General features: G+C 38.9%; 1 protein-coding gene across 7 annotated transcripts in view; it reads right to left on the bottom strand.

Annotated features, from left to right (window-relative positions):
* The window catches only part of qkib (QKI, KH domain containing, RNA binding b), a 111,602-nt gene extending 85,172 nt beyond the window's left edge, over positions 1 to 26,430 (bottom strand). For 6 of the 7 annotated variants that reach the window (XM_081350326.1, XM_081350327.1, XM_081350323.1 and 3 more), the window contains exon 1: positions 25,689 to 26,424. In XM_081350326.1, coding sequence (XP_081206452.1) covers positions 25,689 to 25,830 — 142 coding nt within the window. In that variant the 5' untranslated portion in view covers positions 25,831 to 26,424. Of the gene's footprint in view, positions 1 to 25,688 lie in introns of all 7 variants that reach the window. The other variant, XM_081350324.1, reaches the window with a different exon arrangement.
* Positions 26,431 to 27,225: the final 795 nt, after the last annotated feature.

Here is a 27,225-nt window from a genome sequence, read left to right as displayed (position 1 = left end):
TTGGCATCAAGTATCCTGTAATGATAATGATAAACACCAGCCAGCCCATAGAGATACCCACATTAGCATCGCAAATATGCCCGAGGCTGTTAAGTCCCTGCCACTCAGTCTGAATATACCAGTTGAGATGCAGAGGATTAGCCTCTTCCTCTCTAGAGCAGAAAACACACATCCCAACAACTGTGAATCAAGCTCCATTCTCCTCCAGCTTTTATAGGCTGAGTTACTCCGAGCCGTCAGTTGTCATACCGCTAACAGCTGTAAAAATCCTGGAAATACACAAAGGAAAAATATTTTGCTACAGACCAGTCAAACTCATTTACCAAACACGCTCAAAGCCCAGGCGACGCCCGCAAGAGCACGCTGAGTGATTTAATTATCCTGTCTGATCATGTTGGACCATGAGGAGACGTATATAGATGCTCCCGTCCAAATTCCGAGCGTTTGAAGGCATAAGCAGAGGAGAATGCATGATGTGCTCAGGGTTGTTTTCTTCGCTGGCTGATTAGGGAGGGCTGTCCAGTGGTCAGATCAGGCCCCAGACCCGAGGATGATTAAACTGTCAGTGGTGATTTATGGACAGCGTTATTACAGCGTTTTTAAAGTGTTTTTTAGTGATTTGTCAGCTTTCTCGCCCTCAGAATTCAATCATTTTCCTGCGCCGGCCTCCAGGGCTGGACTTCCCGCACTACTGAACACGCAACAGCCACCTGCGCACATACTGATACACATTCTGGCACACATTACGCGCACAGCCCGACACACATGTGGTGGCTCATGGTGTGACAGATCCCCTCATGCCTCCAACACAGATGTGGAAGTACGCACATAACTTAATTACAGAAAATAGCTGAAAAGACCAGCTCAAACCAGCATTGATTTGCAAGCTGCTTTAGGCTAATTTATGCTAGTTAGTGTCGATCCTGGTCCAGGCATGTTGTTGACCTGCAAACTTAGATCGCTTTTCAGCAATCTACACTGCCGTGGCTGAATATATCGTCTGATGACATAAAGTCATATTTTACCTGAGATTGCAGTCTGAATTGAATAATGATGAAATCCAAAATAATTGCAAGAACACACGTCTTTATAACTAACCTTGTGGGCATACAACGAAACCAATACAGTCTGATTCACAAACAAATGATTCTTTTCAATTCAATTCCTTCACCGATTGAACTTACTGACACCAACTAAGTTTACTATATTACATGATGAATATAGAATATTTAAGAAATGAATACTTTTATTTACCAAGGAGGGAATGAAAATGATCAAAAATACAAAGACATGCATAATGCAGATTTGTTTCAAATAAATTGCATTCTTCTGAACTTTCTATTCATTCTGAATGAATCCTGAAAACATGCATCACAGTTTCCTCAAAAACATAAAGCAGCACAGCTGTGTTTTAACATTGATAATAATCAGAAATGTTTCTTGAGCAGCAAATCATCATATTAGAATGATTTCTGAAGGATCATGTGACTCTGAAGACTGGAGTAATGATGCTGAAAATTCAGCTTTAATCACTGGAATAGATTACAGTTGACAATATATTACTAATAATTAACTGTATTTTTAATCAAATAAAAGCAGCCTTTGTGAGCATAAAATGCTTCTTTAAATGACAATATTACCGACCCCAAACTTTTGCACAGTAGTGTATGCAGTATGCAGTGTACATTTCAATGAATAATTATTTAAATTTTGTTCTCACATAGACCTCTGGAAAATGTTGCATTCAAAACAAATCCAAAACATATGTTGGTGACAAACCATGTGAGGGCTTTCAGCAGGCCTGCGAAATGTTCTTGCTTTTCTACAGAAAAGCAAGGTAGGAAAAGACACTCAATACAGACGATCCATCCGCTCTGTCAGTACAGCACAATCTGCCTTCCAGATCTCCCACAATTACATTCGTCTTTCAGCGGCATTGCTAACTATTAGCCCAGCCCGAGAGCGAATGACCCTCAACAGCCGCTCAAGTCTATCTCGGCAGACATCTCTAATCGTAATCACAGCTCCGCTCAATCAGAGGATTTCACACCGCGAGCTTCCTCTGGCCTCGTCAACATCACCAGTGACAGATCGCAGACACCCGGGCTTTCTTAAAATTAATCAAACAGCTGGGAAATTACAGGGTCCGACCAGATGACAGTCTGAGCTCAAATGATAGCCGCATGGTGACATCACAAAGCGCTATAGGTGGCAGTGCCTGTGGCAAGGCCTTCATCTGAACAGATGGATACGCCACGACATCACAGACTCTCGCTGAATGGAGAGATGCATGTGGTGAATGGAAAGAGAGAACATCCATACAAACATGCTCAAATGAAAAGAAAATGAGGTATTTTTTCTAGACAGTAATGAGATTAAATTGAGATAAAAAAGTGCATTTTGTGAATTTTATGCACCATTAATGCCAATTTCATCCAAATCACACACATCACCTTTAAAGTTCCCCTGTAGTCAATTATTTTATCCCTTAAAAATCATCTTCGATCACCAAAATGACATATTTAAACGTTTTCGCCTTAAAATAGCTTGAATGTAACTCTAAACCCTTGCCTCATTCTATGAATATGCAAATGAGCTCCGCCTCTACTCACTCACTCAGCTCAGAGCTCCACTCGTTGACGATCACACGCTGATCTGATTGGTTACGAGGTAGTTTGTGACGTCAGAAACACCAGCGATTTCAAACCGTGTTCTTGAGACTGTCTTTGGTTCACTGCAGTTTTAAGGAGAAAATCCTCAGCAAAGGTTTGTCTTTAAAAGACCATTAAAAAGACCACATAGACATATAAACAACATTAAAAGCTTGATTTTAAAGGGGACTTTAAATGAATCTTAAATGAGAACTCCATTAAGTCTGGGGAGCAACGAATGACACAAATACAAAGGGAAATGAGTGATCCTTCATTGTGGTGAAGACGCACACTCAGCAGTATAAGAGTAATTGGCTATTCTTGAAGGTGGGTTTAGAGGTGGCTCTAGGTATCATGTAACAACAATGAATAAAGTGAGCAGAGAGACAGCGCAGAGATAGTGATATTACCGAGAGGACACTGAGAATAAAAACTACACCTGACCCAGTCACAGACTGGCTTTTACTGACACACTTTCCAGAGCAGAAAGATAGAGCGATGAGAACCTCCTGAAAGACAGAGAGAGCCGGGGTAGATGACATCCTTCTGTGTTTGTAATTACGCGGCTCTGTCAGAGGCGAATGCATCACGAGCGAAGGTGGCAGCGAGGAGGGAGAAAGAGGGCGCGCTCTCAAACTGAGATGCCATCTGGGCCTGCGCTCTCCTCGGAATGATAATACTGCCCGGCCCTAAAAACCTGCTGCTTCCGCATGCACGCGCACACACCCATATACACACCAGTGCTTGGATGAAATGAGAACACATGCCCGCTGGTGTGGATGAGACGCAAACAGCAAGAACAGTTCCGGATTCCTCCAGAGAATGAGACAGCTGAGCTGGATGGCTAAGATAAGACGTGAGAGACATGCTAGCAAACTGAAAGAGGATGAATGCAACACATTTGGAGGCGGCGACTACTTTTTAGTTCCTGTGACTACGGCCAATCAACTCCGGCTACATTTCAACAAATCTCCCAAAACATACCTATATGTATGTAATTCAATGCAGGTTCCAGTTGAAATTAACACTAGTGGCAGTAAAATACCCATGACTTTGGTTCCTTAAAAAAAATATATATATTACAGGGCAGATTATCGATTAGTGAGACTTATTTTCTTATTATGTTGTGACCTCAAAACACATTTACCATAGTGCATGATTTGTAAAGTGATATTTTCACTTTTTCATCAGTAAATTTCTTCTGTAGCACTGCACTCGTGATGTGGAGCGATCTAGTGACTACACAAACCACAATAAAAGAGCTCTAATGAAAGACTTGCAGAAGCTAAAATGGCATGGCTGATTCAGCATTAGCATTTTAAATCTCACATTTGCTTTTGTTAACACTATTGGTTAGGTTTGTGGTCAGGTTCAGTGTAGGTGGTATGTGCCGAATCAAAGTATTTCAGGTTTTGCAGAAATGTAGCCAGAGTTGACCACTGACGTCTGAATGCGCAATCTGAAAGAACTTCCAAGTATTCTTCCAAGAATCTTTTCATGATGCTGTGAATAAACAGTGAGTCAGCAAGTTAGCAGTTGGAGAACTGCTAACTCAGTCCCACGCAACAGCTAATTCTGGCAAATACAGGTTGTTGCCAATCAAGGTTAACCAGCATGGATGTTGGAAGGAAGGTTGTGGGCTTCCTCTCTACCGCAACGCTAACACTTTTGTGCTTAAGTGTGGGTGAGGCTGGAAATGCAACGGGTGCACTGATGCAACAGAGGCCACCTGTGCCTGTAGGGAAAAAAAAATCCCCCAGAATGCAATTGCACAGGCAGGGGATGCTTCAGTGGCGCAAAGCCCTGCCATGAAAAGGAAGGAGGAGGGATACGCTCTGCGCATCACCGGCTCTGGCACAGACCCACTTCAATTAGCTCAGTGTGCTGTGGAAGAAGCAGACAGCAGTGCATCAGAGCGTCTGAACACACACCGTCTCTCCTGTGCAGGGAACACACGCACTGCAAAGAAACACACTTCACATGCAAAGGCAAAAGGGTCATTTCTGTTATGCAGTTCTACGGCACCTTCTGAGCTCTGTAACTTTTAATGAATATGTTTGTGAGATAGTTTAAAAAAGCATAACTATAAAAAAGATAAACAAGACCTTGAGAAATATGCCCTGGACAAGCTCAGACAATAAAGTGTTCTTAATTATAACTATTTACACAATGATTGGTCAACCATGGTAACAAGTTCCGATGGTAACGATGGAAACGACAGAAACAGACCCCTGGAGGACCCGTAATTTAACGTTAAACTATTAATAAAAAATGGCTTGTTTTATTCAATAAGACAATATTCACAAGAAGAACATTTCTAGAAATGAAAAAAAAAATAGATATCCCCCCCCCCCCCAGGAATATGTTAGAAGCACCCAAACAAATATGGCAACATCTGCTCAAACCTAAACCAAAATGATTTAAAATGATTTAAAATTTTGATATTGTGATAAAAGAAATACTATTGTACGATTAACATTTGTATGATGAATTGTATGTTTATTTACCTTTTTAAATATTGAGATTCATTTGTTATTCAATATAGTGAGATAAAAATACCAGGAGAGATTAAAATCCAAACTGTAGCAGCATCTCGTTCCTGGACTTGGCTCTGAGTGGATACTTATAATGAATTTGCATGTTCATATATTTCTGTGGTCTTGTCCCTTGTGTAAATGCCCTTGTGTGTTAAAAAAAAACCTAGATCTGTCTACACACTCTGTTGTATGTAATGATTTCTGCCCTATTTAAAATTGCAAGGCAGCACCTTCCTTTTTCAGAACGCTACTGGTGCCATTTAAATAAACGTAGGGGGGAAGGGGTTTATCCCATCAGCCAGAAAAGCCAGCGCAAGGCCTCGGGGCAACTCCGGTGTGTGTGCTGTTTAGGCACATTTATAAAAGAGAGAGTATTTGTGTGTATGTGTGTGCTGCCTCAGGAGGTGCTGACACAGAGGAAATGATGGTTCTTAGTGGTGAATGCTACTGAGCTAATATGCAGCAGGAGCGAGATTCAGCTGGGCTCCATACTGAGGCCAGCATATGGGCTACTCTGTCACACAAACACACGCCGCATGCCTCCAGGCTCTTTCACAGAACCACCAAATCCTAATAACTCCCAGCAAAATCATGCTGTACAACTGACCAAGGCCTTAAATGATCCCTCGAAATCCCGCTGCACAACTAACTCAGCTCTTCAACAACACCTCAAAACTTTTGTATATAACTAAATCAGCCCTTCAACAACACCGTAAGACTCTACTACACAAACAGCCCTTCAACAGTGCCTCGAGAACTAACTCAGCCCTCTCAAATTCTACTATACATCTAACTCAAAACTTCAACAACGCCTCAAAAATCTGTATGTCAAGGTCATGGGTTCGATTCTCAGGGAATGCATGATTAAATCTATAGCTTTAATGCAATGTAACTAATTTGGATAAAAGCATCTGCAAAATGCAAGTGGAAATGTTCTATACAACTATCTCGACCCTTTAATAACACTTTAAAATTCCTATTAGAAAACAAACTTCAATAATGTCTCAAAGCATTACTAGACAATTCAACCTGTTGACAACCAAAAACTCTCCTTAAGAACTTACTCCTCAACCCTTTGAAAATGACTCTACAACACAACTATCTCAACCTTTAACAACTCCTCAAAACTCCACTACACAACTAACTCAATCTTCAACTCCTCAAAACCCCACTACACAACTAACTCAACCTTTAACAATGTCTTCAAGCTCTACAACTAACTCAACCTTTAACAACGCCTCAAAACTCCACTACACAACTAACTCAATCTTCAACAACTCCTCAAAACTCCACTACACAACTATCTCAACCTTTAACAACTCCTCAAAACTCCACTACACAACTAACTCAATCTTCAACAACTCCTCAAAACTCCACAACACAACTAACTCAACCTTTAACAATGTATTTAAGCTCTACTAGACAGCTAACTCAATCTTCAACAACTCCTCAAAACTCCACTACACAACTAACTCAACCTTTAACAATGTCTTCAAGCTCTACTAGACAGCTAACTCAATCTTCAACAACTCCTCAAAACTCATCTACACAACTAACTCAACCTTTAACAACTCCTCAAAACTCCACTACACAACTAACTCAATCTTCAACAACTCCTCAAAACCCCACTACACAACTAACTCAACCTTTAACAATGTCTTCAAGCTCTACTAGACAACTAACTCAACCTTTAACAACGCCTTAAAACTCCACTACACAACTAACTCAATCTTCAACAACTTCTCAAAACTCCACTACACAACTAACTCAACCTTTAACAACTCCTCAAAACTCCACTACACAACTAACTCAATCTTCAACAACTCCTCAAAACTCCACTACACAACTAACTCAACCTTTAACAACTCCTCAAAACTCCACTACACAACTAACTCAACCTTTAACAACTCCTCAAAACCCCACTGCACAACTAACTCAATCTTCAACAACTCCTCAAAACTCCACTACACAACTAACTCAACCTTTAACAACTCCTCAAAACTCCACTACACAACTAACTCAATCTTTAACAACTCCTCAAAACCCCACTACACAACTAACTCAACCTTTAACACCTCCTCAAAACTCCACTACACAACTAACTCAACCTTTAACACCTCCTCAAAACTCCACTACACAACTAACTCAACCTTTAACAACTCCTCAAAACCCCACTACACATATAACTCAATCTTCAACAACTCCTCAAAACCCCACTACACAACTAACTCAACCTTTAACAATGTCTTCAAGCTCTACTAGACAGCTAACTCAACCTTTAACAACTCCTCAAAACCCCACTACACAACTAACTCAATCTTCAACAACTTCTCAAAACTCCACTACACAACTCAATCTTCAACAATGCCTTAAAACTCCACTACACAACTAACTAAACCTTTAACTACTCCTCAAAACTCCACTACACAACTAACTCAACCTTTAACAACTCCTCAAAACTCCACTACACAACTAACTCAACCTTTAACAACTCCTCAAAACTCCACTACACAACTAACTCAACCTTTAACAACTCCTCAAAACCCCACTACACAACTAACTCAATCTTTAACAACTCCTCAAAACCCCACTACACAACTAACTCAATCTTCAACAACTCCTTAAAACCCCACTACACAACTAACTCAACCTTTAACACCTCCTCAAAACCCCACTACACAACTAACTCAACCTTTAACAATGTCTTCAAGCTCTACTAGACAACTAACTCAACCTTTAACAACGCCTTAAAACTCCACTACACAACTAACTCAATCTTCAACAACTTCTCAAAACTCCACTACACAACTAACTCAACCTTTAACAACTCCTCAAAACTCCACTACACAACTAACTCAATCTTCAACAACTCCTCAAAACTCCACTACACAACTAACTCAACCTTTAACAACTCCTCAAAACTCCACTACACAACTAACTCAACCTTTAACAACTCCTCAAAACCCCACTGCACAACTAACTCAATCTTCAACAACTCCTCAAAACTCCACTACACAACTAACTCAACCTTTAACAACTCCTCAAAACTCCACTACACAACTAACTCAATCTTTAACAACTCCTCAAAACCCCACTACACAACTAACTCAACCTTTAACACCTCCTCAAAACTCCACTACACAACTAACTCAACCTTTAACACCTCCTCAAAACTCCACTACACAACTAACTCAACCTTTAACAACTCCTCAAAACCCCACTACACATATAACTCAATCTTCAACAACTCCTCAAAACCCCACTACACAACTAACTCAACCTTTAACAATGTCTTCAAGCTCTACTAGACAGCTAACTCAACCTTTAACAACTCCTCAAAACCCCACTACACAACTAACTCAATCTTCAACAACTTCTCAAAACTCCACTACACAACTCAATCTTCAACAATGCCTTAAAACTCCACTACACAACTAACTAAACCTTTAACTACTCCTCAAAACTCCACTACACAACTAACTCAACCTTTAACAACTCCTCAAAACTCCACTACACAACTAACTCAACCTTTAACAACTCCTCAAAACTCCACTACACAACTAACTCAACCTTTAACAACTCCTCAAAACCCCACTACACAACTCAATCTTCAACAACTCCTCAAAACCCCACTACACAACTAACTCAACCTTTAACAACTCCTCAAAACCCCACTACACAACTAACTCAATCTTCAACAACTCCTTAAAACACCACTACACAACTAACTCAATCTTCAACAACTCCTTAAAACCCCACTACATAACTAACTCAATCTTCAACAACTCCTCAAAACTCCACTACAAAACTAACCCAACCTTTAACAACACCTCAAAACTCCACTACACAACTCAATCTTCAACAACGCCTCAAAACTCCACTATACAACTAACTCAACCTTTAACAACTCCTCAAAACCCCACTACACAACTAACTCAATCTTCAACAACTCCTTAAAACCCCACTACACAACTAACTCAACCTTTAACAACTCCTCAAAACCCCACTACACAACTAACTCAATCTTCAACAACTCCTTAAAACCCCACTACACAACTAACTCAATCTTCAACAACTCCTTAAAACCCCACTACACAACTTACTCAATCTTCAACAACTCCTCAAAACTCCACTACACAACTAACTCAACCTTTAACAACTCCTCAAAACCCCACTACACAACTAACTCAATCTTCAACAACTCCTTAAAACCCCACTACACAACTAACTCAACCTTTAACAACTCCTCAAAACCCCACTACACAACTAACTCAATCTTCAACAACTCTTTAAAACCCCACTACACAACTAACTCAATCTTCAACAACTCCTTAAAACCCCACTACACAACTAACTCAATCTTCAACAACTCCTTAAAACCCCACTACACAACTAACTCAATCTTCAACAACTCCTCAAAACTCCACTACACAACTATCTCAACCTTTAACAACTCCTCAAAACTCCACTACACAACTAACTCAATCTTCAACAACTCCTCAAAACTCCACAACACAACTAACTCAACCTTTAACAATGTATTTAAGCTCTACTAGACAGCTAACTCAATCTTCAACAACTCCTCAAAACTCCACTACACAACTAACTCAACCTTTAACAATGTCTTCAAGCTCTACTAGACAGCTAACTCAATCTTCAACAACTCCTCAAAACTCATCTACACAACTAACTCAACCTTTAACAACTCCTCAAAACTCCACTACACAACTAACTCAATCTTCAACAACTCCTCAAAACCCCACTACACAACTAACTCAACCTTTAACAATGTCTTCAAGCTCTACTAGACAACTAACTCAACCTTTAACAACGCCTTAAAACTCCACTACACAACTAACTCAATCTTCAACAACTTCTCAAAACTCCACTACACAACTAACTCAACCTTTAACAACTCCTCAAAACTCCACTACACAACTAACTCAATCTTCAACAACTCCTCAAAACTCCACTACACAACTAACTCAACCTTTAACAACTCCTCAAAACTCCACTACACAACTAACTCAACCTTTAACAACTCCTCAAAACCCCACTGCACAACTAACTCAATCTTCAACAACTCCTCAAAACTCCACTACACAACTAACTCAACCTTTAACAACTCCTCAAAACTCCACTACACAACTAACTCAATCTTTAACAACTCCTCAAAACCCCACTACACAACTAACTCAACCTTTAACACCTCCTCAAAACTCCACTACACAACTAACTCAACCTTTAACACCTCCTCAAAACTCCACTACACAACTAACTCAACCTTTAACAACTCCTCAAAACCCCACTACACATATAACTCAATCTTCAACAACTCCTCAAAACCCCACTACACAACTAACTCAACCTTTAACAATGTCTTCAAGCTCTACTAGACAGCTAACTCAACCTTTAACAACTCCTCAAAACCCCACTACACAACTAACTCAATCTTCAACAACTTCTCAAAACTCCACTACACAACTCAATCTTCAACAATGCCTTAAAACTCCACTACACAACTAACTAAACCTTTAACTACTCCTCAAAACTCCACTACACAACTAACTCAACCTTTAACAACTCCTCAAAACTCCACTACACAACTAACTCAACCTTTAACAACTCCTCAAAACTCCACTACACAACTAACTCAACCTTTAACAACTCCTCAAAACCCCACTACACAACTAACTCAATCTTTAACAACTCCTCAAAACCCCACTACACAACTAACTCAATCTTCAACAACTCCTTAAAACCCCACTACACAACTAACTCAACCTTTAACACCTCCTCAAAACCCCACTACACAACTAACTCAACCTTTAACAATGTCTTCAAGCTCTACTAGACAACTAACTCAACCTTTAACAACGCCTTAAAACTCCACTACACAACTAACTCAATCTTCAACAACTTCTCAAAACTCCACTACACAACTAACTCAACCTTTAACAACTCCTCAAAACTCCACTACACAACTAACTCAATCTTCAACAACTCCTCAAAACTCCACTACACAACTAACTCAACCTTTAACAACTCCTCAAAACTCCACTACACAACTAACTCAACCTTTAACAACTCCTCAAAACCCCACTGCACAACTAACTCAATCTTCAACAACTCCTCAAAACTCCACTACACAACTAACTCAACCTTTAACAACTCCTCAAAACTCCACTACACAACTAACTCAATCTTTAACAACTCCTCAAAACCCCACTACACAACTAACTCAACCTTTAACACCTCCTCAAAACTCCACTACACAACTAACTCAACCTTTAACACCTCCTCAAAACTCCACTACACAACTAACTCAACCTTTAACAACTCCTCAAAACCCCACTACACATATAACTCAATCTTCAACAACTCCTCAAAACCCCACTACACAACTAACTCAACCTTTAACAATGTCTTCAAGCTCTACTAGACAGCTAACTCAACCTTTAACAACTCCTCAAAACCCCACTACACAACTAACTCAATCTTCAACAACTTCTCAAAACTCCACTACACAACTCAATCTTCAACAATGCCTTAAAACTCCACTACACAACTAACTAAACCTTTAACTACTCCTCAAAACTCCACTACACAACTAACTCAACCTTTAACAACTCCTCAAAACTCCACTACACAACTAACTCAACCTTTAACAACTCCTCAAAACTCCACTACACAACTAACTCAACCTTTAACAACTCCTCAAAACCCCACTACACAACTCAATCTTCAACAACTCCTCAAAACCCCACTACACAACTAACTCAACCTTTAACAACTCCTCAAAACCCCACTACACAACTAACTCAATCTTCAACAACTCCTTAAAACACCACTACACAACTAACTCAATCTTCAACAACTCCTTAAAACCCCACTACATAACTAACTCAATCTTCAACAACTCCTCAAAACTCCACTACAAAACTAACCCAACCTTTAACAACACCTCAAAACTCCACTACACAACTCAATCTTCAACAACGCCTCAAAACTCCACTATACAACTAACTCAACCTTTAACAACTCCTCAAAACCCCACTACACAACTAACTCAATCTTCAACAACTCCTTAAAACCCCACTACACAACTAACTCAACCTTTAACAACTCCTCAAAACCCCACTACACAACTAACTCAATCTTCAACAACTCCTTAAAACCCCACTACACAACTAACTCAATCTTCAACAACTCCTTAAAACCCCACTACACAACTTACTCAATCTTCAACAACTCCTCAAAACTCCACTACACAACTAACTCAACCTTTAACAACTCCTCAAAACCCCACTACACAACTAACTCAATCTTCAACAACTCCTTAAAACCCCACTACACAACTAACTCAACCTTTAACAACTCCTCAAAACCCCACTACACAACTAACTCAATCTTCAACAACTCTTTAAAACCCCACTACACAACTAACTCAATCTTCAACAACTCCTTAAAACCCCACTACACAACTAACTCAATCTTCAACAACTCCTCAAAACTCCACTACAAAACTAACCCAACCTTTAACAACACCTCAAAACTCCACTACACAACTAACTCAATCTTCAACAACTCCTCAAAACTCCACTACACAACTAACTCAACCTTTAACAACACCTCAAAACTCCACTACACAACTCAATCTTCAACAACGCCTCAAAACTCCACTATACAACTAACTCAACATAAACAATAACTTAAACTCTACTGCACAATTATCTCAACCCTTCAATAATGCCTCAAAACTCTACTAGACAACTAACTGAACCTGTAAATAACAACTAAAAAAACTACACAGCACAACAAACTAAACCATTTGATAACTCTTCAAAACTCTACAACACAGCTGTCAATCTTTAAATAATGCCTAAAACCTTTTCTACACAACTAACTTAATTCTTCATTAATGTCACAAAGCTTTACATCAACCCTTCGATAACACCTCAAAACTCCAATACACAACTAACTAAACCGTTTAACAATGCCTCAAAGCTCTACTAGACAACTAACTGAACCTGTAAATAACAACTAAAAAACTCCACAGCATAACTAACTAAACCCTTTGATAACTCTTCAAAACTCTACAACACAGCTGTCAATCTTTAAATAATGCCTAAAACCTTTTCTACACAACTAACTTAATTCTTCATTAATGTCACAAAACTTTACAAAAACCCTTCGATAACACCTCAAAACTCCAATACACAACTAACTAAACCCTTCAACAATGCCTCAAAGCTCTACTAGACAACTGAACCTGTAAAAAATAACAAAAAACTCCACAGCATAACTAACTAAACCCTTTGATAACTCTTAAAAATAACTCCACTACACAGCTAGTCAATCTTTAAATAACACCTCAAAACTCCACTACACAACTTACTCAACCCTTTCATAACACTTAAAAAACAAACCTGTCAATTCAAAACTCTACTAGACAACTACTGGAACTGAACACGTAACTAGTTACTGAAAACTTACTATACAACTAACTCTATACTTCTATAATGCTTCAAAATGACATTACACAACTAATGTTCGATAACACCAAAAAATCCTCAAAACACAAATACACAGCTCAATCCTGCAATAGCATTTTGAAGCTCTACCACACAACTTTCTTAACTATTTGATAGCATCTCATAACTCCACCACATAACTAACTAAGCACTCTAAACATGGATCAATTCAAATTGGTCCATTAAATCTTAATCAAGACATTTCTCATTTAATATCAATTACTTAAAAATACTGAAAAACGAAGAAAGCACAAGACGCTTTTGAGAAGTAATCAAAGTGTTGAGTCTAGTTGTCAAAAAAACACAATCATTTTGTGCAACTGAGACATTCAATCTGTATGAAGAGCTGAAAGCACTAGGCACTGAGATGAGAACAAGGCTAGTGACCGCGACTGTCTTTTCAGAGATAGACAAGGGGAGAGGAACATCAGATGACAGGTACACACAGTCTCAGCGTTGTTCATATTTCAGTTAGCAAATGAAGTGAAGCACAGAGCCGAGCAAATCCCTTCTCCGCTCTGGCCTCTCCGATTGGCTGGCACCTAATTGTGTTGCGCTGTCACGGGACGAGGCGGTAAGGAGTTAATAGGTTAATTTAAGAAAATGAACAGCCACATACATCACATGCTCTTGGAACGGAAGGTCTCATTTATGCTGAAAACATGACTTTTTAGCTTCAACATCTTACCCTTTACAAAAAGTCCATACTGAGTTTTCAGTGTGAAACACGATTATAGTCCTAGAGAGGTATGACAAATGCATTACAATGAAACTGTAAATCTACAGTATACATGAGCAAGGCCAGATCTAACAAATCAAGGTCAGTTACGGCTTTAGTGTGACGATGCTATTAACAGGGAAATTTTTGGCTGCGTTCTGACATTATATAAAAACCTGCGAGAGCCATTAGCCTTTAACAAAGGATTAAAATGCACATTTGGTGTGCAAAGGGTATGAGATAAATCATGCTAAGTAAGTAAGGGAATCGATAATTTCTCAGATGGCCTGAATTGCTCTTTATCTATATTAAACAGAAGAGTCTAATGGATGGCACTTTAGATGGTCCCTTCGTGTCCTTTAAAAGGCATATGCTTGGTTCCTAGCCCAGAACATTTGAAAATTATTCAGAAGAGGCTAGATTCAATTAAACGTCTCTCTCGTACCTTGAACTTTGTGCTGCTGACGAAAGGTAAACACATCAATCTCCTTTTGCTACCCGAGCAGCAACAGTCCTCAAATCTGACCAAGCGTTACCTTCGAATCTGGAGCAGACTGAAAAAATAGCCCAACGACAAGAACAGCAGAGCAGAGGCCTGAGCAAGACCAACATGCTGACATGGTGCTAAAAGAGATAACTGGATACTTTTACCAGATCAGCTCTGCTCAAGACATCTGATATTTAGGACAGTATCGACTGATGATTGACCAGTATGGGTTTTTAGTAACCAATAATAAAGGCAAAATCGAGAGAGCAGGCTGGCTTTGATACTGTACTCAAACCACACATAAAAATGTCCAAATGTTACTACATTAGATAACAAACCATAAATCCAAGTGATATTTCATTTAAAGCTAGATAGCATTCTGTATGCACAATATTTAAACAAAACATTTCACAAAAATAAGTTTGCTCGCATGGTTTTAAATGATAGAACCACCCATATCCTGTACAAAATTAAGACAAAAAAAATACTAATTTGACGAACTGCACTCGTACTTCATCCATCCACTAAAAATCTCTAGCTGATTGAAAGCAAATGCCAAAAAGGCTTAGAGAAAATTAAATTGATTCTAAGATTATTCTTTTTTAGAACATTACTACATTACTAAAACTTTAACTAAAATTAAAATATACAAATAAAACTAAATTCAAAATATGAATAAAAACTATAATAGTATCTCAATGATACTACAATAACACTGGTATGCCACTTCCTACAGGTACTATAGATGTCCTGGCACATAAGCTATAAGATAACAATGCGGTCCACAAACACAGCAAGCACTCCTAATAGCGACAAACACTGCATTTAAATACAGGTAAAGTTAAATAACCAGAAAAAAAAAACACTTTTTGATTTACACATTAGCTCTCACGCACCATCTCGCTGGAATATGAATTATTTCAGGTTATAGGATTTCGCTCTCCGAGGCAACAGGCAAGGATAAGGAACGACAGGAGACCAAAATCTATTGACATAAACGAGCTCAGATGTTGCCTTTTCATTCACCCTCTTACTTTGAAATCAATACGACTCTGTCCGTGTAGGTAGATTCTATTCGCATTCCCCTCTCGCCCCGTCTCCCGGAGAGCCCAAGACTTAGTCAGCAGTCTGTGAGAAACCGTTTCAATTACACAGAGTGCTTTTAAAATGAGGGATGTGAATGCATTATAAAGCTCAACGCTGATGTATTCACTAATAATGATGGCATCCCAGGAAGCCGGCCATAATAATCCCCAATGACATATAGAGTAACTGATGGAAGCCGAAATGGAAAGGGGGTTTGTCATGTGATTGATTTCTCCTTCAAATGAACTGGTGCTGCTCTTGAGCGAGGAGAACTGGGGCATATGACACGATGACCCCGTGACCCCTGTGCTCTGGTACATCAAGTACTGTCAGATGACAGTCTTTCTGTGCGTGTTCTTCACTTCTGCTCTAATGACCCCTAAAAAGTTATCTTGTGACAGGAAATGATGATGTTCAGATTCTCAGAAGGAAAGCATGTCTCCCTGAAACAGCATGACCTTTGCTCTGATGCCAACCTTATAAATCTTAGTTCAGTCTGCTCAATGCACAATCACCTCAGAGCATCTCAAAATATCACTGCGATGCGAAGAGCTACAATTGGACTAAACTTAGTGTCACTGGCACACTGTCTCAGAATGTAAGATGAAGTGAAACTCACCCCAGGAATATCTTCCGGCTGTTGTCTGCAAACTCACAGCCTAGTAATCAAGTAGTAAACAGTTACAAAGTGGACGTAGAGGCCATCAAAGTGACACTGAAAGGAACAAAATGAATTTGCAGAAACAGAACTGAGATGGAAGCTCATAAGTGACTGGATTAGAACGCTCTACATGCCGCGTGCTTTACAAATAGTAAATCACACAGGATACTCAACGTATTGTGGGCATCTAGACACGACCAAAACGCAGCAGAGACCGTGTCTACTAGTCAATCCCCCTCGTGACACGACAGCCATCGGCACAGATCCTCAGCAAAGACCACAAGAACCAGACCGGTCCTCCACTCAGACCCTATGGCAAGCTTCAGGCTCCACACCGGCGTAATGAATCGCTCTACAAACTAAAGGAACTGGATGAATATTTGAATGCTACCGATCTGAATTCTGACATGTGATGCAGCCTGAATCATAATCACACACTGTTTGTTAAACGCTGTTCGCTGTAAATGTTGAATGAGACCTGAACTGAGCTGGACGATGACATAATAATTTGCAGAACTGCTTTATAGATGAAATGAACTCATTTAATAATTGATGATCTTTACAAAGGAAGACTTGAATCAACACTGAACTGACTTCAGATGAACAACAGCCGAAATGCATAATTTTTTCTTTATCAATGTAAAGCTGCTTTTAAACTACCTGTGTTGTATAAAGCGCAATATAAATAAAGGGGATTTGACTTGACTATTATAGTATTGCGTCGTTAGTTTAGTAACAACCATAAAACACATTGCAAATATTGAGTCAATTTTAAATATATCTTTTTATTGATACTAAAAATATATTTATTGATAATCAATATTTTTAACTAGCGACTTGACCATTGAGTCAGTGAACCCAAAAAACGGGCAAAATTCACAACACATTTTTAAGAATGAAATTCTTCTTATCTAGTATTTTCATTTTTTCACATCATTTCTAAATATTAACTAAGAATAAATAATTAATTCAAAAGTTAAGAACATTTTGTCTTCCAGAAAAAGCTAAATGCTGAATGAAAATGTTTTTTTTTTTTTTAAAGGGGGGGTACAATGGTGAACTCCTTATATGAGCATTTCTCCCGGAAAAGCGCGCCCGCGCACACGTCGACTAGAGGAGAGCGAGACCGCGCACATCAACGCGCTTCAACAGGAAATCATCGGCGCCCGCGCTGCATAGGATTTGTTCAAGAATGTCTCCAAAAAAGTGTGTTTATGGATGTGAGGGAAAGCTTACCGTGTTCAGCTTTCCAAAGAACCCAGTGTTACAGGAACAGTGGATGCAGTTTGTTTTTCCGGGGCAGCAACGGAGTGTACCAAGTGCGGTTGTGTGTTCTGGTCATTTCAGTGACGAATGTTTTATTAACAAGGCCCAGGTCGACGCTGGATTTGCAAATCGTTTGCTATTAAAACGTGGAGCGGTCCCAGTGATAAAAGACCCCATTCATGTAAGTACAATTGGATCAGATTTCTGTATTTTGCTGGAAATCAAGCACTACCGCTTGACTCTATAGCTCCGCCTCCAGGACCTCGGCTTTTTCCGGAGAGAATCGGAAAGCTGTATTTTTCTTTAATAAATATAATAAAACTAAACACTTTTTGGAGATATTAAAGATGCACTACTACTCTATAGGTACTCAAAATTAACATGAGATTAGGTGAAACTGTGCATGTTATGTACCCTTTAAGAGAACTTGTTGCAATTCAATGCCAAGGTAAATAGCTGCTGACCTACTGAATTTGATATTAGACAAATAGACAACACCGGAGCCATCTGTGTCATTTTATGCTTAAGAAAAGATGTTCGAAAGAAAACATTTGAGAACCAAAACTGTATAACATTCATGCTTTCAGTTAATAGAAAAGAGCAGCATGGTGTTCCTTACAAAAAAATCATAAAGTTTAGAACAAAATAAAGAGTAAATAATGACAGAATTTAAAATAATGTTTTAAAATAACACAATAAAATATGATATATTTAGATCTTTTCACTAAATGTATCATACTTAAGCATTCAGTGTGAAATACATTGAATGGGATAAGTAATACCATGTCCCATAGCGTCTGTCCGTCTCTAGTGTCTAATGAGCGCACAGCTCATTTCCTCTTCCGCTAATGCCACAAAGTGAGAGGAATTGTAAAGTATCCCAGAAAGGACAGCTACTTTACAAATAAAGACAGAGTCCTAAAGAAGTTAATTCTGGATAAATTGACTTTGACCCCAGTAAAAATCCTCAGGATTAATTAATTGCTCCAATTAGGTGATGAATGTGGCCACTTAGACTAATTGTCAGTGGAGCATGGGCTTCTCCAGTCCTCATGGGACCTTTAAGGAGCTTTCAAGAAAGAGCTTTTTCTGAAAGTAAACCGCCTTGTATTGAAGTTTTAGAAGGCAAAGTCATTATAATCGGTCCTCCGAGAGTGATTAGCAGCACATGTCAGATTGTGTTTTTAGATGTGAATTTGTGTGAGAGATTAATGACCGCTGTTAGTGTGCTTGTGCTGTCTGGCTAGTGATAAACCAGCTGTTACGTAACAGCCCTGTTTCCCTGGTTAACTAAGTAATAATTATAAGTAATAATTTGTCAATGAGGCTTCTGAGATTTGGGTAACAGAACAAACAAGCTCTTGATGAGTGGGAAGATTAGATCCATCTTGTTAACTTATTGGCAACTAACTTTTTTTTTTTTCGGTCACACTTTAGTTTAGAGTCCAATTGTTACTATTAACTAACTATTAACTACAACTTTTGCCCAAATAAACTCCTAATGACTGCTTGTTAATATTTAGTAAGGTAGTTGTTAAGTTAAGGTATTGGGTAGGGATGTAGAATATGATCATGCAGAATAAGGCATTATTAATATGTGCTTTATAAGTACTGATAAACAGCCAATATCCTAGTAATATGCATGCTAATAAACAACAAGATAATAGTGAGATATTGACCATAAATTAAAGTGATGCCTTTTTTTCTTTTAACTAAAGCTTGTCCAATAGTTATACATTATTGTCTTTGACTATCTGTACATTCAGTTTGAAGCTACTTAGGTAGTAAAGGTCAGTCTGACTGAACAATCACATTCATTTTGTGTTTACATGCCATTTAGGGGTAGGTTTTAAAAAAAATAAAAATAAAAATAACGCACAGCAGTGTTTTGGTTTAGCGACTGTGTATAGAGAAAACATCAAAGAAATGATCAGAAATGTGAAAGACTTAAAAAAAAAAAAAACATCCATCCATCCAAATTGATAAGATACTGATATCATCACAGACATACTAAGATTCAAGAGTTAGGGTAATATTTTTAAATGTTTTTGAAAGAACTCAAATGTCATGAAACTTTGAAATGTCAAATCTGAATTTTCAGCATTATTACTCCAGTCTCCAGAGTCACATTATCATGTTTACAAAGAACTAATTATTTGATAGGCCAAAAATGTCCAGTTTAGTGGCATCAAATCAAAAACAGATCTATAAGATCTCGCTGTTCAAGAAACATATCTTATTATTAATGTTGAAAACTGTTCTGCTGCTTCATATTTTTGTGGAAACCATAATACATTTTATTCAGGATTCTCAATAGAAAGTTTAGAAGCATTTATTTGAAATAAAAATCCTTTGCATTCTCGCTGAATAAAAGTATCGTTTGAGGACATCTAATATCTTTCAAAGATTTGACGCAACTAAACTGGAATTTTTGGCCGAATCAAGTAAATAGTTCCATGTTGGTAGTTGGAAAAAATGACTTTGTTTCCAGGCAGACTGATACACCCAGACTACAGCCAATCCGATTTCAGCCAGCTCTTCCCATTTCTGTGTGCAATATGCATCAGACTGGCAGTGTCTGTGGGTGGTCCATTGCCATGCCGTCTGAGGCTCGGCTTCCTAAGACTAAAGAACATCTTACATTCAATTCAGAATGTCTGAACATCGAATTTGAGTGCCTCGAATACTAAATATTATGTACGTCCAGTTACTACATTGCAGCAGTCAGTTATTTAGAAACCTTTTACGACACCATAAAAGAACAATTTGGTGTACAAACCATGAATGACCACTGAGCATTAGAGTGCCTTACAGGCCCTCATACATCTCTGTTTCTATTACCGTCTCTATTCAAACAGTAACTAACTCCATTCTCTATGGATGTCAGCTGCACAACTTTGCCTTATGGGCCTTGTACTGACGGCAGCGGCTGCTCCCCTGATTAAATTCATCACCTTTATTACAGTGTGGAGTGCAGGGCCTAGCATGGCTGACTGCTCCTGTTGCCCATTGAGGGCATTCATCTGCACTAACGGGGGCAGGGGTTTACGCATTAGACTGTGAGCATCCCGTCTGCTTCACGCACATGCATCGCTCACAGGTGACATGCCAGGGCCGGTCGCACGTCTCATATCTAAAGGCCACACTGCTCTTCAGAGCGGGGAGAAACATCTCTCTACAACATTGACTATGGCAAGGGACTTCACATAAGTTGCATCAAATACTCCGGTGCATCGCTTGCACTTGTTAAAGTGGTTTTAGGCTGTGGTTTTGGCCAGTGGACCCTTTTCACAGACTGTGATGACGCATTTCCACAGTTATTAACATTGTAAATCTAGTAATGTTATTATACTTTGGGTTGTATTACCTTGGCATTAAATTTCAGAAAGCTAGTTGCTGTGTAATACAATGGCTAAAGGAGTGATTTGACATCTATCTCTCTTCTGACCGCCTCAATCAATTCCTCAATATTCATTTTTTTCCTCTTTTGGAAAAGTCATAAACGCTATATATACACTATATTTTTTTTCTTTTTCTTTTGGAGCAAATGGGAATGCAAAAACCCCCCCAATAATAATAAATAATATTATATATATATATATATAATATTATTTTATTATTATTGAGGTTATCGCATATCGCATTTTTCTTCAATATCGTGCAGCCCTAGTTAATAACTGTGGAAATATATACACATACATACAAGTTTGCCCAACCTCCTACTTCCCTTTCTGAGAACCCCGAATATTTGAAAAGTTTCCATTGGAAATGTCATGCAATTTTGTAACTATATATATATATTTCACAAAAAAGCTGGGAGTTCAAATCATGGCAAAATCATTGGGGATTTTGAATTAGGATTAAACAATGTCCCCAATCACTATTAAGCTATTATTGCTCAAAATGTATAGTTCACAAGTTCACATTTTAATTTAAAATACATATTTGGCTTCAGCACACGCTCTAAATTCCCCTTGGATTACTAAATTAATACATATTTTAATATTTAATACAAAACAGTCAGTAGAGATAGAGGTGAAATTGGGGTGGTGGATTCCTGATTTTTTTTTTAATGTGATTAAAAAAACACAGTAAATCCTGCCCTCTGACCCGCATGTGATTCCGTGTTTTAAGGGATTTTCCTATCATGCAATTGTTCAATTGGGGGATTTTCTAAGCAAATATATGTGATAAACTGCACTTAATTTGATTAATGTAATAATATTGTTAATAGATTTACAGTTTTAAAATGTTATCTGTCATTCAAACAGCTTTCTCATCTAAAGTGTCTAAAATGACCAAGTCCAAGACAATCTCCTCAGAGCAACCCAGAGTTAGTGAAGTGCTCTAGGCCACAATAACACCACAGGATCCCAGACAGTCTTCAGTATGCGGTGCCTTCTGATTAAATGTGAACTTATGACCTTTGGAAACTGAAAATTTCTCCGGCCTGGATCTATAACTACTAAACTAGCACCAAATGTTCAAGAAAAAACTAAGATTATAATAGTAATTTATGGGAGGATATAACAGTTCGTCTAGTTTCGGTAGATTACATTAGAGTAATTTACAAAAATTAACAGTGCTCTCACAGTAATAATGTCAGCAATTGCCTAAATCTAAAGTGCTCCCAAGCTACCGCTTGTACCCGATCGTGTGATATTACAAACAAAAGTGTAAAATGAATGCACATTATGAGATGGATGCAAGCCGACACAAACACACACATTCACGCACTCTCATCCAAACAGAGCCAGATTTGTTGCATATTACAACACCCCCATGGGGAATATCACACATGCGATCTCACGCAGCTTCTGAGTGATCGCTTGCCTCGATTATCAATGCTGCCACTGATTTTCAACACTCTCAATTCATTTCTCCATTTTCATTCTCCAAGAGCCGTGCAGAAAACGTTCATGTATGATCAATGCAGTGGTCCAGCATGAGCTGTAGACCGTAATTTACGTTCTAGGACAGGATAGAGCTGAGCTCAGCAAAAGCCCGTGATTTAGGGTTGCTTTGGTGATGGTTCCACTATAGCGGCAAAGCATCTGAGATTAAGTGTGTTGAAGAGCGCAGCCCATATGTTGCAGTGCTGTAGCGCGACAACAGGACATACGTTTCTCAGCGGATCCAGAAACACATTTTCTATTCTGATAATCACCAATTGTAATTCGTTTTCTAAGAGGCAGCTGATCAGAGGTATGCATGCATGCATCTTGACGTGCAGATCTGAGCAGTATGTCCTGTTTATCTAAGGTCAGGGATCAGTTCTGCAATGGTTCAATAGTGGAAGTGAAACCGACTCTCATGAGCACAAGACTAACTCGCTGTCTCAGTCTGACTGAGTTTGTGCTCCCTTGACAGTGTTATTAATTCAGATTTGCACAACCTAGACTGTGACAAACCCATAATACGTGGTGGAGGAAACTCCTCTAACTGGCATATTACTGAAAAAGATCGCATTAAACAGCATGACACATCTCTACGCCAGATTCTCACCAACTCTCTGTGTAAAAAGCTGTGAAAACTCATGACGTGAGTCATACTGTACTTCGCAATTGAAACGCATAATATTATTCATGTTGGCAGGAAAGATCAGCCACATAGTGCTGATTACATGGCTAATGTTACAGGCGAACATCACTAAAAGCTAGTTTCGACCAGAGGGAGAGGCTGTAAATGTGAGTGGCAAGAAGCAAACAAGAAAGCGACTGTTAAATTGCTGCAATTCACAAAGCACAGAGCGTAAAGCCAGGCCGCAGGCCCGCCCAAGGGGTATATGATGATGTCCGAAAAGCAAGTTTAACAGGATAGTGTATAATATGCACTTTTTGGTGTATTTATAATAGTGTCTATATTGACAAATGAGAATATTTTTCAACAGAAGTCATTTTGCACTGACGTCACAGAGGAGTCGTTAGGCTTACGTCATTCCACTGCGATGTGCAGATGAACAGGATCCTCGGGTATTTAACTGCGGATGCCAAGGGACTACGTCAACACTGAAATGCCATGTTCGGCGCAGATGATTCACTGGCAAATAACCGTTATTTGGAATGGTGTGTGTCAGCAATTATAAACCTTCCAACCAACCTAACTTGTGCAAGGGAGGGTGGTAGCGCTCAAGGGTGTCAGAAATATGACGACTCTCTCTCCCTCACACTGTAATAAGTAAGTAATGATGAGTAATGAGTCAGTAATGTGTGTAATGATGGAGTTTTATAAATGTAATTTCACTTTAGGTTTGCTCAAGAGGTTTTAAATTACTGCAAGCACATCATGATCTGAAATTACATTTGCTTTGTTTTGACAACATTTCCTTTCACAAATTTTCAATTGGCAGTGAAATTCCATATAGTAAAAGAAATGAAATTGCATTTGTTAAATAGGCAGGAGAATTACACTACAAATGAACAATGAAAATCAGTCTACGCTGACAGAACTGCCTCTGCATCGAGGAATAAAAGGAACATTGAGCAATAAAAGGGGGCCCTCCGTAGAAAAACATGGGTCGATAGATAGATAGATAGATTTTTTATCATCCTTTGATCACTTTAAATGGATATTTAGCGTAATTTTATTTGCAATAAAGGCCAAGGCTCTCTATAAAACATTTATAAAACAGATTAAACGAGAAAAAGAGCACAGTCTGTGCAAATATATAAACCTCATTAACAACTTTATAAAGTTGACAGCAGGAAATGGGTACAAGAGGTTTTAAAGAATTAGTCAAGAGCCCCCTGGTGCCACAGTTCACGAAATTCCCACCGTTAACCACAAAGTACAGAGAGGTCGACTCCTCTGGGACCACAATTAAACCATGTCATGGTGCACAGTAGTTACAAGACTAATTTGACTAACTAAGCTACGTGAATACTGACGTAGCTTAAACAGCGAGGGGAAACGGTTTCCTTCGCAGTCTATGCCGTTTATTTTTAAACGGCACAAACTGTGAAGGAAACACTTTTTTTTTCAACTTACTCTTATATGCATAGTGTGGCATTCTGTAAGGTTATTTTAGTAAACAACAGTTCTCGCGATGACTATTTAAATTGCAACGGTCCTGAAGAGGATCTGAAGGCGACAGTAAGTTTATCTTGCTTGTAAGCTTAGTCACTTATTTTCTGGTAAATGTTCATTATAACGTAGGCATTAGCAGTCCAATTATATTACTATTCACTCGGAAGTGATTTGGAACGTTCTTTTTTAGAGCAGTCAAACCGTCGGAACGGGCCAAATTCTAAACCGATTTTTCGATTAAAATCTGTTCTCTTTAATCTTTTAAGAGTTTAAATGAGAAACATTTTATTTGTACGAGTTTTCATTTTTTACCTCAGAGAAAGTCTCCAAGACAATTCTTACGGTGAAATGAACCTTTTGCATTACGGTCATTCACATATGAAACAAAATTATATTTTTCTAACGAGAAATCCACCAGAATCACTGTAAAATCATTTCGCAAGCCACAGGTACCTTGCAACGGAGAAGTAGCGACTACCATATCCGAGCGCAAACTTAAACAGCTTTTAAAGCTGGACTATAAGGCTGTAAACGTCGTGTGATTGATCGGCAAAATAAGGGTGAAGGTCTGACACCAAAAAAAAAACAAAAAAAAAAACACACAACTGGCGCCATAAATTGTTGCTATTAAGCGTTTTGCCATGCGTGGACAACCCGCGCGCAGTTCCTAGCAATGCCATTCTGTGGGATTTGACGGACACATGTCACTTCATCAACATTACCTTCGTCGAGAAGCCGTTCGAGGTGGTTGAAGATCCCGCAGAAGTTGGGCAGACTGCTCATCAGTTTCTTATCGTTCATGAGCTGCATCAGATAATCAGGGGTCGGCTTCGGCTTTTCTTTCGTTTCCATTTCCCCCACCATATTCCACAGAAATCACAACCGACGCCCCAAAAATAGACAGGAAAAAGTCCCAAAATAAATAAAGCCTGGAATATAAATAATAAATAGAGTACAAAAACGCAAGTGAAGGAGGCAAGTGCCCGAGTCTTCCGCGGCAAAGGATGCTGTCTCTGTCTTTACGCACAATCCGCTGCTGCAATACTGCAATTCTGGGGATGACAGTTGTTTTAGGGCAGCTGCTGAAATGAAATTAAATGAACAGAATGAAATATATACGAGTGGAGAGTGAAGCCAGGTCTCCTTTCAAAAACAATTCCCAATAAATCCCACAAGTTACTCGCAAAGGCGACTCCCGCGTGTCCAGTGTCCCTCTTAAGATTTATTTTAGCGAGAGATTTGTCCTTAACTTCCTCTTGAGGCGGTGGAAATGCACCCTTTCCCCGAGTTGCCCAAAGCTTCCTGTGTCTGGTCTGTCTGTGTATGTGTGCAGCACTAGAAACGTCTGTCCCTCCTGTCTCTCACGCGCAATAAAGGCGCTTTCTCAATGAGATTGGCATTCGGTCCTCCGTTACCGACCAGCTCTTCTTGCGCTCGCGAGTCCGTCACATGATCACTGAGTCCCAGCAGCAGAAATCAGACTGTAGGAGAGAGAGAGAGAGAGAGAGAGAGAGAGAGAGAGAGAGAGAGAGAGAGAGAGAGAGAGAGAGAGAGAGAGAGAGAGAGAGAGACTGTATACATTTGAAAAACAATTAGCCCATTTTAAACGCAGACTCGATTCTGAAACATACGTATCGGGATGCGTGCCTTCAAATAAACTATTAGGCCTATTTTTTTCCAATGCGTGCAAGTTGCAAGTCAACATGAATATCCATCCATTCCTCAAAACCCTTGTTCTGCATCAATATCCAGCACTATTTCTGATATGTTTAAGCATTCACAACACAATCATGAGGAATAATTAAACAGTTTTTATTTATTTAAATCATCATACTTCCCATCATGTCATTCCGAGAACAGATTTTCTTTCTTCAGTGAAACACAACATGAAATGTTGGACACATTTTATGAGCTGCTCTTTCATAAAAGTGGCTACATTCAAAATGTACCAAAGCTGTACAATAGGTACAATACTAAAAGTATAGTTTTATTATACTTTAATTGCACCTATTGCAGCTCGGACAGCATACAATTGGAGCGACATGAAGGTGAGTGAACAATAAAAAGGTTACATTTATTCACCAAAGCAACATTTTCAGCTATCTTTAAAATCTACATTGTAAATTCCAACAGTTGGTCTAACTAACACTTTTTTTGTTACCTTTATTTAATGTCTTAACTTAACTGTATAAATCTAGCCATCTGTACAATTTACATACCATGCCTTGTTTACTCCGAAAACCCAAGTTAAGATTAATT

This window comes from Scardinius erythrophthalmus, assembly GCF_964197995.2.
Source record: "Scardinius erythrophthalmus genome assembly, chromosome: 21".
Taxonomy (NCBI): Eukaryota; Metazoa; Chordata; class Actinopteri; order Cypriniformes; family Leuciscidae; genus Scardinius; species Scardinius erythrophthalmus.
This window is presented reverse-complemented; position numbering and strand designations above follow the sequence as displayed.